The sequence below is a fragment of the Battus philenor genome, unplaced genomic scaffold (assembly GCF_028537555.1).
Source record: "Battus philenor isolate CCGP_79_NKW_IND1 unplaced genomic scaffold, ilBatPhil1.0.hap1 SCAF_12, whole genome shotgun sequence".
NCBI lineage: Eukaryota > Metazoa > Arthropoda > Insecta > Lepidoptera > Papilionidae > Battus > Battus philenor.
In genome coordinates, this window is record NW_027181674.1 from 1,407,591 (window position 1) to 1,421,832 (window position 14,242).

The window sequence follows — 14,242 nt, forward strand, 5'->3', positions numbered from 1 at the left end:
AATGATTAAGGTCTAAACCCAGGAGGACCATTCCTCATGTTTGACGAAGTGATTATTTTGATATTCAAAACGAGAAATGTAATTTTTTTTTGTTATATTTATATCAGTTATACGTTCTGTTTGAACTATTTTTTTGTTAATTGTAAAACTGTATACACAATGACCACATGTGTTACTAATCGAATAGTTTTTGGACAATATTTTGTTGATAAATATATATCGCATGTTGTTTCAGGTACACGATCTCTTCGTACAATGTATATTGTGAATTATTCTGTATATATATGTTAGGTCGGTGAGTTTGAAATAAAACATCGTGTTGATCGATTGCAAGCCTTTATTTTCGACTTAGTAAACAAGTTCTTACATTCTAATAGGTAAGTAACAATGCGTGGATGCGAAATAGAAAAGCCGTCGATACGTTTTGTGCGGCGCCATCTTTAAATACGTTTCTATATCCATAGATAATAAATATATATTGTTTTTTTTAAATTTCGTCGCTCGGTGAGTGGCTCCCGCCCGCCCAAAAGCTCGTATCCATGTCCCTAATCATCGTAACAAATATACAAAAACCTCGCTATGTACATCCGGCCTGGGCGAGTCTAGCACCATCTCTGGAATGTCGAACATCTCTACAGCGATCTTCGTTCAGCGTTTGTTATAGCCCAGCTGTGGGCTGCATACATCAATACACGGCGTGGATTATATAAGCTGATAAAAGCGCTACCCTAGAGGGCTGGGTACCGCTGCTATCCACATAGGAATGATTATAGGGAATATACACGTAGTCATGTAAGCATTGGTCAAGTAGTAAATTGGGGATATGAGCCCCGTATTTCATTTTCAGAGGAGATTACAGTCGAGAAGGGGGGATATAAGGGAGGAGGTATGGATAGGAAAGGAAAGGGGGGTATAGGTGGTTGGTTTCAAAGAGGGGGTGGTCCGTCAGGGTAGCGCAGGACGGGCTCCAGGGCCAATCCTGGTGCGCGGCAGTCTGAATGTGCATGCGGTGCGAGGGCAGCTGCTCCCAGCAGCAGCAGGAGCAGTGCCTGGAACGGCAGCGAAGCCCTGGCCACCCGACACACGAACCGTAGCCCCCGTTGAACTCTTCCCAGTGACCGCTCCTCATTTTCCTCGCTCGCAGACGCACTGCAGGACAAATGTAACGGTTATCATAGATCTTACAATCTATACATTAACTAGCTTGAATCCACTATTGGATGAAGACCTAGATGATGATTGTTCACTTCACAATCATCACATCGTCCGATAGACGCCCACTGCATGCCTCCCCCCCAAAAATCATTAAGACCACAGTATAGGATCATTCATAGTTTAACCACTTGTGTAAGTCACAAGAAAAAATCCACCGTCATCTGTGTGTTATCACACGGAATATATCTTCAGCTAAGAAAAAGAAAAGTTAAAAAAATCACCTATGTTCATCATTTACAGTACTATATATTAAATCACATAGATTTCCTTAAAGAAAATTAAATAAATAAACATTCTTTGTTTTAAGTTTCAAAATAAATTTTTAGTAAAAAACACCATACTAAAGTTGAAGATAAAAAGAGAAATTAATAATGTAAAAACTTGTAAATAAATTATTTATTTTTATAAATGAATTAGATACATGCAATTATAGAAGATAAGATAGATGTGGTATGTGATGTAATTCAAATTAAAACAAACAACAAAAGATTTACCTAAAAAATAAGCAAATCAAGTGATCAAACTTTAAGCAAAGTGTAGGTGCATTCGTCACTCGATATCGCGTGATAAAGTAAATTAAAGGGTGTACTCACTCGTCGGCCGCCAGCGGTGGCAGGTTGAGGGTTGATATCTGCTCCTCTTCCTCCTCCAAGAGCTAAGGGAGGACAGAGATACGTCAAATTACGGTGCGAAGCGACTACAGTGTTTTATATATATTATTACAATTGTAACAATGCCAACATGATTTAGAACACGCTATATACTGTACTTGGACTACATTATATATTGTATATATTTAATTTTTATATCTAAGTGTATATATTTACGTCGTCATATATATACTGTACCGCGCGGCGCCCCTTTTATGTGTGAAACGACCAGCGCCATCTGTCGACGCCGATCAAAACTACACAGTTCTGACATATATGTCAGAATTGTTTTTTTACTTAGTGTGTCAATTTCATAGGAACAAATAGAGCTGTGGTATCTTATCAAAATTGTAATTTTTATATAATTAGATAATTTAATACAAAAAATATCCTCAGCAGTGTTTTAAAAAAGGTAGTGATGTCGGCTTTTGCAGCGCCACTAATATAATTTTGATAATACATACAACACACACATACAACTGAATTATTAAAATTTTCGTAACATTTTTTCATTGTCCAATGACATTTACTGTCAGAAATAACTTTGATGACAGTAGCTATCTAAAATAATTTTGCCTAACGTTAGTAGTTGTCAAAAATAACTTTGTGTAAGGACAGTAGCTGTCATCGTGGCGATCATTCGCGAAGTCTTATGCTTTTGAGTGATCCCCTATTGGATGATAGAGAAATAATAAACTTGGATATATTTTTTTGAAACGACACGCACGTGTAACCTTGTTTACAGATTTATTATGAAATCATGTTGACATAGTTCATTTTCATTTCCTATTCAAACATTTGTGAATCTATCTTAAATCACTGAACGAAATAGGTGGAGGTATTACGTGTTCCTTGACTAGATGTTAGTGAGTTTTCAAATATTGTAAGTTATTAAGATGACAGATGGCTTTAACAATCTTACAGATGTTTATTTAGACCTGCGGTTCTCAAAAGTCCTTTTTAAAAATTTTAAGGAATATCCACAAGTAATTGTGGCCCAAAAAGGCATATCCAGGCACTCTGTGTTTGGCACTAATCAGTGTGACATAACTCCTGAAGATGCCCCGTGGAGGGGTGAAACACGTGTTGAGTGGTTTAACGGTGGTAGTTGTGTAATTCGCATCGCTTGCCGCATACGCATTTATCAGCTAGCTGGCGGGCGGTGCACTTTGTTGCACGACTACCACTGCATGTTCGGAAATGGCTTAATATTGGTCCTTTTCTTACAAAGGTATATCTAATTTATGATTTCACAATGTAAAAACACTCAAACTAATTTTTGAGCATCGCATTAAAGTTTTTAAATCTTACGAACTAATAATGAAATATTAAAATTTATAACCATTATCCTTTGTAATCTGACAATAGGCGAACTTTCTTTCTTTAAGAGTTGACAATTATTCATATACCATGTAGTCAATAAGTTTGAGCGGCATCTGTAGATTTCCTAGTCTTGTATATTTGTCAGTGGTCGAATATACAAGAACCAATTTATTTGAATATGACTTTATTTATGACACAATTGGATTGAAATATTCATTCATCGCACCAAAAAATCGCACAAATACAAGTTCATGCGCAGTAAAAATACATCCACCTGTTCCGATCACTGAAATAGTTTTTATACAGGACCATATTGTATTCATAAATACAGAGATAGTTTTATCTTGGACCTTAACATCAATATACCATTGTGATGAAAAAGTAAATTGAAATTGTCATTTAAATCTCCCGGGCATAAGGTAGGTAATATTTTTCCCTAGATGACTGTCTATAACATTTGCAAAGCATCTGTTTGTCAAAAGTTGAAATATCATTTGGTTTAGCCAAAACAATTTTAAAGGATGTTTTGGGTCTCATGATCGATGTCATACTGCATTGGTTCTTCGTGACTTTTTTTACCAAAAACTCGACTCATATCATTACGCAAGCACAATACGGTGCCTGATTTAGCTCCGTGTGACTTTTGCCTATTCAGTAAATTTAACCATTAAACGCATGGTGATGTAGATCTACATCGCACGCTTTTATAGCCTATGGTTTATTACGTTTTGTCCTGAGGTGTATTTATTTTACTTTTTAAATAAATTTGTTATTTACACGTTGATTTTTGAACGCAAAAACCAAATATTGACAGGAAGTTTTAAAAAAAAATTGTATTTCATATGTTTGACGCCAAACATTTATTACACTGGTTCCCGCGGCTATTACAATCAGTGTTTTTTGCAAAATAGTGTCGGAAGATACAACGAAAAATTGCCTATAAAAAAGATAAAAGGTAAATGTAACGTTTTTATGTTATAATTTTGATAATAATTGTGTATTTTGCAAATTACTTGGTGTGTTTAATGTAGATAGGCATCAACAATATTTTTTGAAATAAAATTATTTATATTATTTTGATTTTTTTCTTTATTTTTCCCATAATCTTTATAAATTTTCCTATCCAATTTAATTTATTCGGAAGTAATAAAAAAATTCATGCATTTTAGGGTTAAAAGGCCTATGCGGGGAAGGCTTTTTGACATGATTAGAGATATAAAAACCGGAAAATTCTTGAAGGCTGAACCGGAAAAAGACTTTTCTGATTGTTTCGAAGATTGGAAAAAGCCTTGGCAAGGATGCGTTTTGTCCGTCGGGAAGTACTTTGAAGAGGATGAAATCGATTTGAAATAATAAATAAAGAATTAATATTTTATTGACAAATTAAATTTACTTTTTGATCACAGTATTATAAGGTTGTCTCTCAGACATTTCAAAGTGCTCTGTGAACGTTTGGAGGCGTGTTTCGCAAATTAAATGTCGCCTCGCTTATTACAGCTACGAAATAGATCAGGAATAGCAAACCTTAGGTCTTTTCAACTATACTATACAGGTTTTTTTGATTTAAAAACTTTAAATGAGTGAATGTATGAGTCATTTGCTGTCGAATGTATGGTAGAACTTTTTCTAAATCCATTGTTTCAGAAATAATAAATAAAGTAATCATAATGTAGTAAGAAAAATTGTTTTAAAAATTAAAATTAATTATTGTTTATAATATGTCCCTGTAGATTTTGTACTGACACTATTTATGGGCTAGTTGCATTACAATTGTAGAAATTAAATAATGTAACATATTTCACAATCATCATTTTATAAAGAGTGATTAGAAACATGTGTAAAAGCATTAAAACTTTTTGCTGATTGCTGTAAACAATCATCCTGTATAATATGAATTCGTTCAGGGACAAAAAGGTTTGCTTTCACTGATCTAGTGTATTTGAATTGTCTAAAGCATAGGTTCCCAACTGTGGCGGTATCGCCCATTAGTGGACTTAAAATAAATTTACATTGGGGCGGTGACTATTTCATTGAAAAAACTTTTTTTTTTAAAAAAAGATCGTTACGAGAAATAAAATCCAAAGGTTGTCTATAAAAGGTTGGCAACCAATGCTCTAAGTCAGTGTTTCTCAACAATGAAGCGATTCGAAAATGGACTTAATCCTTTCGCCTTAGTATAAAAATTGTTATATGTAAAGGCTGCGAGGTGTAAAAGTTTTAGAAAGGCTAAGATGGAAGCATTGCGCGAAAAAGGTTGGGAAACACTGTTCTAGACAAATCGAAAACATAAAGACAAACCTACGAATTTTTTTCATCTTTATATAACCGTGTTAGCAAAACTAATCCAAACATACTGTGATACGAATGTGGTTTTCAAATACTCTATATATATTGAATTATCTGTCATATATGTTGTACAGGATGAGCGATTTTTGATTTATAAAATATAATGTATAGCATCCGGCGATAAATATTGCACATCGACCTTTGGAAAGAGACCATCATTTCTGTCGCACGAAATACGACTGAAAAAAAGTCACATAGGTGGGACAGAGATAGTGCTCTACGAAGGCGAAATTAGCCGATCGTCTCTTTCAAAAGGTCGATGTGCAATGTTTACCGCCAGGTAGATGTTCAGTCAGAGTAGGAACATGTAAAAGTTTTTGTTCAAAAAATGACCTAATAAATACAGTTGTTTCAATCATAGATACACGTTTAAAATTATTATACCATATTATTAAATTTACGGAATTATTATCAGTAAATAATTTAATTCGTGAGACCAAAATTCGCTCCTCCTGTTCCGATCACAAGTCATGTGTTGTGTTCATTGTTCGTGGCTGTGTGTAGTGTTCAATGATTAGACATGTGTTGGTGCGTGTATTCATGTAAGTATACTTGTGTGTGTCGATTTATAACGTCACGTGATCTCGTGGTCACGTGATTGTGTATTCGTGTGGTACATGATGTATGGTTGTATGTGTTATACGTGCTATCGTGGTCAATCTCGTAGCGGTACAGTCTCACAGTGCTATGGTCCAATGATCACGTGATCAAATAGTTTTGGTTGTATGATAGCATGATTACATGATCAGTACACGATGTATAGTTGTGTGTGTATGTTATGTGGTCGATCACGTAGATGTATGATCGGAGTCCAGTACTCCAGTGATCATGTGGTCAAGTAGTTTCCTGGTCGTATAATTCAGTAGTCGTGTGGTCGCGTGTTATATGATATATGTGATCGTGTAATGCGCGGTGTACGATAGTGTGTGTGGTGTCAAGTGGTACATACCTGTGGTGCAACTGCAGCGGCCGCTGCAGCGATGGCCGAAGTGTCTGTGGGATGTTGCGCCAGCGCAGCCCCCAGCTTCAGCGCGTACACGGCGGACAGTTTGCGCAGCGACTGCAACCGCAGACGGAGCTCTCCCAACCTGCGCAAACATGGAAATCGATAAAAAATCTTTAAAGATATATGTCTACCGAAGATAAAGAAGATATTAGTTATCACCGAACCCATAGACACTTATGAGAAAATGATTTTGTACACTTTAGAGGGGATAAGATTAAAAGTGAGAGGCGTGTGGTTAAAGAGAGACGGCAATAAGGATAATTGTACTTATTTAATTATATCATAAACCATCAAAAATACTTGTAACAGACTTATTTACACAATTCGGTATATCGTGTCGACAGATATTTTAAGGGATGAAATGTCTTGTAATTAGGGGAAAGTAAAAGATGCTTGCTAAGGAGCAAGAAGAGAGGCAGAAGTTAAAAAAAATTAAGTCATGTAACAATCGAAAGCGGACACTTTAATAGAGAGACAGGAGATTGTATGAATATTGCGTGCGTGCGCGTGTGCGTCTCTCTCTCTCTGTGTGAGAGTGTGTGAGTGTGTGTGAGTATGTGAGTGTGCGTGTGTGAGTGTGTTTTTTTCGAAGAGGTTTAAAAATACGTTTACGTATCATAGGGCCTGATGGTGGTGCTCCGTATGTCGGACTCGATCTAGGCGTCAATACCGACTAAAACAATCCTATCTTTCTTCGGTATCCCTGGTCCCCACGGCATGGCCGCTAGGCATTACTTCGCGGGGGGGATTTAACCGCAGCTTTCTCTGATTGAACTGGCTGTTCAGGTCAGCTTCCTCCGCTCCTGCTCTATTTTTCGCAAGTCCTTCAGCACGGTCGTACAGTACGCGCTCGTAAGTTCCCAGGCCAAAGGTGAGGATAGCATTGTAGCTATCAGAGTTTCAGGATAGATTTTGCATCCTACACCTTCTTCCCAAGACCTCCTGGCTTCGTTAAATCGGGGGCAGACGAAAAAGACGTGCTCTGCATCTTCAATCATTCCGACACAATTATGACAGTCAAGGGAATCTTCGTATTTGAACCTATGGAGATACGCTAGGTAACAGCCATGGCCGGATATCATCTGAGTCAGGTAGTAGTTCAACTCTCCATGATCTCGGTTCACCCATGGCTCTAGGTTTGGTATTAGCTTACGCGTCCATTTTCCTTTCGTCGACTTATCCCAGGACGATTGCCACTGTTGCAAGCTTTTCAGTCTTCCCCGAATTCGAAGTTCAGCTGAAGTTGGGTCTGATTTGCTTTTTTTGCTTCGGTACAGATCAGTTCTTTCGTCTGCAAGAAGCGCAACAGGAACCATACCTGCTATCACGCATGCCGCATCCTCCGATACTGTACGAAAGGCGCTAGCTACCCGTAGAGTGCTGACTCTATAAACAGAGGCGATTTTCCGTCGGGACTCCTGTTTGCTCAGTGCATCGGACCATATGGGTACTCCGTACATAAGCACTGACGTAGTCACCGACGCTAATAACTTCCTTCTGTTTTGCTTGGGACCTCCGACATTAGGCATGAGTCGGCAGAGTTTAGCTGTCACCAGAGACGCTTTCGCTGCTGCTCTCTCAGCCTGATCTTTGAAGTTTAGCCTATGGTCGATCATTACTCCAAGTGATGGTGGTGGTGGTGTGTGTGTGTGTGTGTGTGTGTGAGTGTGTGCGTCTGTGTGTGCGTGTGTGCGCGCGTGTGTGTATACCTGCGGCACACATGCTGCGAGTCGAGGCCCTGCAGCAGGCCGGCGGCGTCTCGCAGCGCCTGCACGCGGGGCTCGGCGCGAGCCAGCTCGTCCCGCAATTCGCTGAACCGACGGAAGTCTCGCCGCAGCTCAGCCGCAGGCCGTCGAAGCCTCAAAGGCTCTCGCGCGCGAACGCATCGCTCAGCCTCCGACAGCTGACCCACCAGCTCTACCACTGCACAAACATATAAATACGTTGTATAGAAACACTATAACAATACCCAAATGTCTTATATAAATATTAATGATATATGACCGCTTATTATATGCAAGCAATACACGAACCACAAAAGGTTTATATACGAGTATATAGGAATTCCAATTAATTTGAATTTTAATATTTTATATTTTTCAAAAATTTTACTAAAAATCATTCAATGTTTTACCTTTTTTCCGTTAAGAATCTTTCCAAAATAAAAGTAGCCTAAATTACTTCTTATTGAATCAACTACCTGCCAGTATGAGTCTCGGCAAATCGGTTCAGCCATTTAAGAGTTTAGCAAAAACAAATACAAATATAGACAGACAAAAATTTAAATAAATGTAATTTAGATATATGTACCGTAAATTACAAACAGACATTTTAATTGTATTTATTTGTATATATATATATATATATATATATATATATATATATATAATTTATAGATGGAGTAACATTAAGTTTTATTTATGAATGTGTGCAATAGATATCATCTCATTTTTATGTTTTAAATTATAACAAAAGAATTTTTTTTAATGGTTTATGTAAGAAATAATCAATCTACACAAATACATAACATTTCTACGTATGAACAGATTCATCACGATATCTCCGGAACCATAAGACTTAGAGACTTGAAATTTGGTAGAGATATTTCTTTCGACAAGTAGAGATCAGCTAAGAAAGGATTTTACGAAATTCCATCCGCAAGGAAGGTTGAGATCGCATTCAGAGGCGAAGTTAGTTCGCTTGTATTTTAAATGAGTAAATTATTAATAATTATCAATTTTAAATTCCAAGTATATGTTGAATGTGTGTTCGTGCTTACCGATATCGTGGAACTGCTGGTTGTTGACTAGTGCGTGCTGTAGACGTGTCTGCCAAGCGGCTGCGCGTGCGCATGCTGTATCCCAGCGCGCATTAGCTGCTGCAAGGCGAGCTCGAGCTTTCTCTCCTGCTGCCGCGGACCTTGCGTGTCGTGCCACATGTGCTCCGACCACGTTAAGTGACACCACCAGCGCCTTGTGTGAGTCCAGGTCCAGCAGAAACTCGCGGTGGTCCTGACCAACGTGACACATGATTTATAGGTAACATATATTAAAAATTTCTCTTGAAATATCAAATACTTGTCATTAGGAGAGTAAGCTGGAGTAACATGTGAGTATCTTGAGTCCAGGTCTACCACAAACTCATGTTGGTCCTGACCAATATCAAGATTTAAAGGTAACCTTTTTTAAATTTCTCTTACAAGACAATACATGGCTAGTGTCATCACTGGCCATGCCTTCTGGAGAGTAAGCTGGAATTACGTGAAACCAAAAAAAAATGTTTATGGTTGTCTTTTGTATGTAACTTAATAGGTGTTGGGTATTTTGCATAACTCGAAAGTTTTTCTATAATTTCATTGCGAAGTTTTATTATCACGTAAAAATCCTTTAGTTTCATAGCATTTTCTTACAAGTTTTTGTTTAACTCCTCGAAATCATTACACGATTTTTTTATTACGTAATTCTTGGTGTATTTTTAAAATAACTTATCGTTTTAATATATTTAAATGTCTTTGTATTTTATTTAATAGCAACAATTTGTTTTACCTAAATAATATTTATTTATATTTGAAACTAAATTATACTGAGATACACTTTTGATACCCGAGTCAGTGTTGCCAGACATCACATTGGAGTGTATAAATATAACGATATAATAATTTATTTAGCATTGAAACTTTTACAACTCTTATTGGTCGTCAACCTTTCTTTATCTATTTTATTTTTGATTCTACACTGCTTCGTAAGGTGTTATAGTTGTGGAGAAGAAGCAGGAATAAACTAAACAGCACTACGTTTTTTTTATATAGTTTAAAAATACAGATTTGTAGATATACTCTAAAAGATATAGCCTAAATTAAATCAAAATAATTTTATAATTCTACTGAAGATATTTAGAAAAGTTTCTCACCTGTATTGCGTCTTCTAAGGCATCATACTGCTCAGGTGGATCAGTGCGGGCCTCGTCGGTGGCCTCGGCGAACTGAAGCCACTGCTCCAGGCGCCAGAGGTCATTATCCAGCTGCTTCCAGTTCCGGTCCGAACACAGCGGACACGTCAATCGACCGGACTCACTGCGGGCGGGGGGTCAAGTTAGTCTGGGCGCTTGTGAGCTTAATGGCATTAAATGGTAGTATGGTACGCGGATAAGAAACGACAAAGTCCAGATGAAGGTTGAACAAGGGTGACGTCACATGATAATAGGCCGAAAACATTTGGTGGAATAATTTAGGCTATAGTCTATACAGGACTGCAAGACTAGAGAATAGCAATTCAGATCGGTTTGGAAGATATCAAATGACAATAGGCCCAACTCATTTAATGGAATAATGAAGGAATCATAGTATACAGGATTAAGACTGAAGCCTAGCAATTCGAACAGGCTTGGAAATTGACATGTGGCCATAGGCCGAACTCATTCGATGGAATATTGGACGAAATAATCAATACAGTACTAGAAGACTAGAGAATAGCAATTCAGATCGGCTTGGAAGATGTCAGATGACAATAGGCCAAACTCATTTAATGGAATAATGAAGGAAACATACTAAACAGGATTAAGACTGAAGCCTAGCAATTCGAAAAGGCTTGGAAATTGTCATGTGGCTATAAGCCGAACTCATTCGATGGAATAATAGACAAAATAGTCTACACAGGATTACAAGACTAGAGAATAGCAATTCAGATCGGCGTGGAAGATGTCAGATGACAATAGGCCAAACTCATTTAATGGAATAATGTAGGAAACATACTATACGGGATTAAAACTGAAGCCTAGCGATTCGAACAGGCTTGGAAATTGTCATGTGGCTATAGGCCGAACTCATTCGATGGTATATTATACGAAATAGTCTATACAGGACTACAGAACTAGAGAATTGCAATTAAGATCGGTTTGGAAGGTTTCAGATGACAATAGCCCAAACTCATTTAATGGAGTAATGTAGGAAACATACTATACGGGATTAAGACTGAAGCCTAATGATTCGAACAGGCTTGGAAGATGTCATGTGACTATAGGTCGAACTCATTCGATGGAATATTGGACGAAATAGTCTATACAGGACTGCAAGACTAGAGAATAGCAATTCAGATCGGCGTGGAAGATGTCAGATGACAATTGGCCAAACTCATTTAATGGAATAATGAAGGAAACATATTATACAGGATTAAAAATGAAGCCTAGCAATTCGAACAGGCTTGGAAATTGTCATGTGGCTATAGGCCGAACTCATTTGATGGAATATTGGACGAAATAGTCTATACAGTACTACAAGACTAGAGACTAGCGATTCAGATCGGCGTGGAAGATGTCAGATGGCATTAGGCCAAACTCATTTAATGGAATAATTAAGGAAACATACTCTACAGGATTAAAACTGAAGCCTGGCAATTCGAACAGGCTCGGAAGATGTCATGTGACTATAGGTCGAACTCATTCGATGGAGTATTGGACGGAATAGTCTATACAGGACTGCAAGACTAGAGAATAGCAATTTAAATCGACGTGGTAGATGTCATGTGACTATAGGCTTAACTCATTTAAAGAAATAATTCGGAAGGTTCTAGAAAAAATATTAGGGTTACCAGTTCTAATCTACTTGGGATCCTAATACATATTATGTTAATGAACACAATGTATTTTATATAAATTTTGGTAAGATTCGAATCGATTCTAAAATAATCAATTTAAAAAGTAAAAGTTGAGCAGAATCGATCAATTTTACTAACATTTTTCGGTTCTATATATTCTACACATATAGAAATATTATATTTTCATTAGTAAATCAGCCTGAACACTTTGTCATTTCTTTTAAAGTTCTATAGGCTTAAGAATAATTAGACAATACTTTTATAATATTAACATTTTTAATCAGATATAAGTTATTAAGTTTACAGAAATATACCAGATATATAATATCTAACTACAGTGGGTGAGTAAATCAAATAAAAACACTACAGACAACATATACCATGCACTAATGTCTCTACTGTTTCACATCAATAAAAAATCTGTCAATTGGTGTTGCCATCTGTCAGTTGGTGTTGCCATTTGTCAGTTGGTGTTGCCAGGTGTGAATATATGTATGGATTACAAAAATAAAATTATAGCAAGATATTTTGACAGATAATCTATTGAATATCGCATAGACCAGGTGTAAACATATTACCATCATAATCATTTTTATGTAAACAATTTTTTATTATAATAATTTAAGTTAATAATCATATGTAATTAATTTAAAAACATACAAAGTGACGATATAATGTTTTAAACAAATATTTTATGGTGGAAAAAATAAATTGATGTATTTCAGAGCAACCATTTTATACAGGATGATTGAAAATAGATGTAAAGGCTTTAAAAAGGTGAAATATATCTTATTCGTCAAAGCTTTAACACCTTTAGAAAGAGACAATCTGCTAATTTCGTAGAGCGTTATCTCTGTCGCACGAAATACGACGACCGACAAAACGTCATATATGTAGTGTGGGACAGAGATAGTGCTCTACGAAGCCGAAATTAGCCGATTGTCTCTTTCCATAGGTCGATATGTAATATTTATCGCCGGGCATTGTACATTATTTTTATTTTCCAATGCGACAGAAAAATTTCTTCTGGCAACACAAAGGTACACAGGGACAAATAAACATTAATTGATTCTATATAGTAATCTGAATTTTTAAATCGCTTTTTCTTATTATATTATTACAAACGATTTTAGGCTGCTCTTTAAGCTCTAGGAGGACAGAAACATAATTTTTGTGATATATATTTGAGTATGTCGGTAAATCATTACTTTGTCTATAGGTCTCGCGAACTAGCGCCATCTAGTATTTTTTAGTGAAAATATGATAAAACAGTTCTATGTATTTACCGATTGTACATCATTTATCATTTCTTAAATCATTGTTTTTTTTTTGACCTTGAAGGAGGTTTAATTCACACTTTTACGGCTTTAAAACTACCTTCAAAGTTTTCCGTGAGACTAGTTTTTGCTTTGAGGCAAAGGATGGTTGTTTAACACCTTGTCTATATATATATGCTATATGAAAGTGAATTGTGATGATGTGGCGATTAATTTAATATTAGAAAGCTGTACTCACTGTTCGCACGTGAGAGCATATGACGCTGAGTGGGGCAACCTATGGGACCAGAAAAACGCTTGTGTTTAATTTTTATAGCATGCCGGGTTAAAAAAGCTACTTAAACACTGCTATCTCCGGCCCTAGATCGCCTAGGCACCTAATCTAATAAACAGTTACATAATAACTTCCCCAGATTTAGAGACGAAATTTCAATCACAACAATCATTTATTAGTTTTATAATACAGCAGCAAAAATTTTGGTTAAAAAACAAAGAAGATATAAAAATCATATTTAATTTTGAAAATGCACCTTCGTTTGAACACTAATATATATTCCGTAGAGATATCTATATGTTAAGCCCCTCCACCGAATTTCAAAGTGCATATACTAAGAACTAAGTTGCGGATAACATAGAGATGCCGCGGTATAAGTTCAAATTAAATTAATAGTAAATTAAAAAAAAAATGCTTTGATATTGTGGTCATAAAATAAAAGTCAGGTGCTGTGTTCGTGACCATATATCCGTCTCATGTATTGTCATAAGCGAAAGCAGGAAAGAGATAGTGCGCGTGCACCTATTCCACGACATCTCACGTGTGACCCGCGTGTTGTG

The 14,242-nt window shown here is 36.6% G+C and overlaps 1 protein-coding gene across 7 annotated transcripts in view; it reads right to left on the bottom strand.

Moving 5' to 3' along the window:
• Positions 1-319: 319 nt before the first annotated feature.
• Positions 320-14,242, bottom strand: part of Msp300 (Muscle-specific protein 300 kDa) — a 264,397-nt gene continuing 250,474 nt past the window's right edge. For 6 of the 7 annotated variants that reach the window (XM_068776243.1, XM_068776245.1, XM_068776246.1 and 3 more), the window contains 7 exons: positions 13,647-13,685; positions 10,450-10,612; positions 9,320-9,551; positions 8,250-8,463; positions 6,484-6,622; positions 1,809-1,870; positions 320-1,149 (listed from right to left, as the gene is read on the bottom strand). In XM_068776243.1, the coding sequence (XP_068632344.1) occupies positions 927-1,149; positions 1,809-1,870; positions 6,484-6,622; positions 8,250-8,463; positions 9,320-9,551; positions 10,450-10,612; positions 13,647-13,685 (1,072 nt within the window). In that variant the 3' untranslated portion in view covers positions 320-926. The remainder of the gene's footprint in view (positions 1,150-1,808; positions 1,871-6,483; positions 6,623-8,249; positions 8,464-9,319; positions 9,552-10,449; positions 10,613-13,646; positions 13,686-14,242) is intronic. The other variant, XM_068776244.1, reaches the window with a different exon arrangement.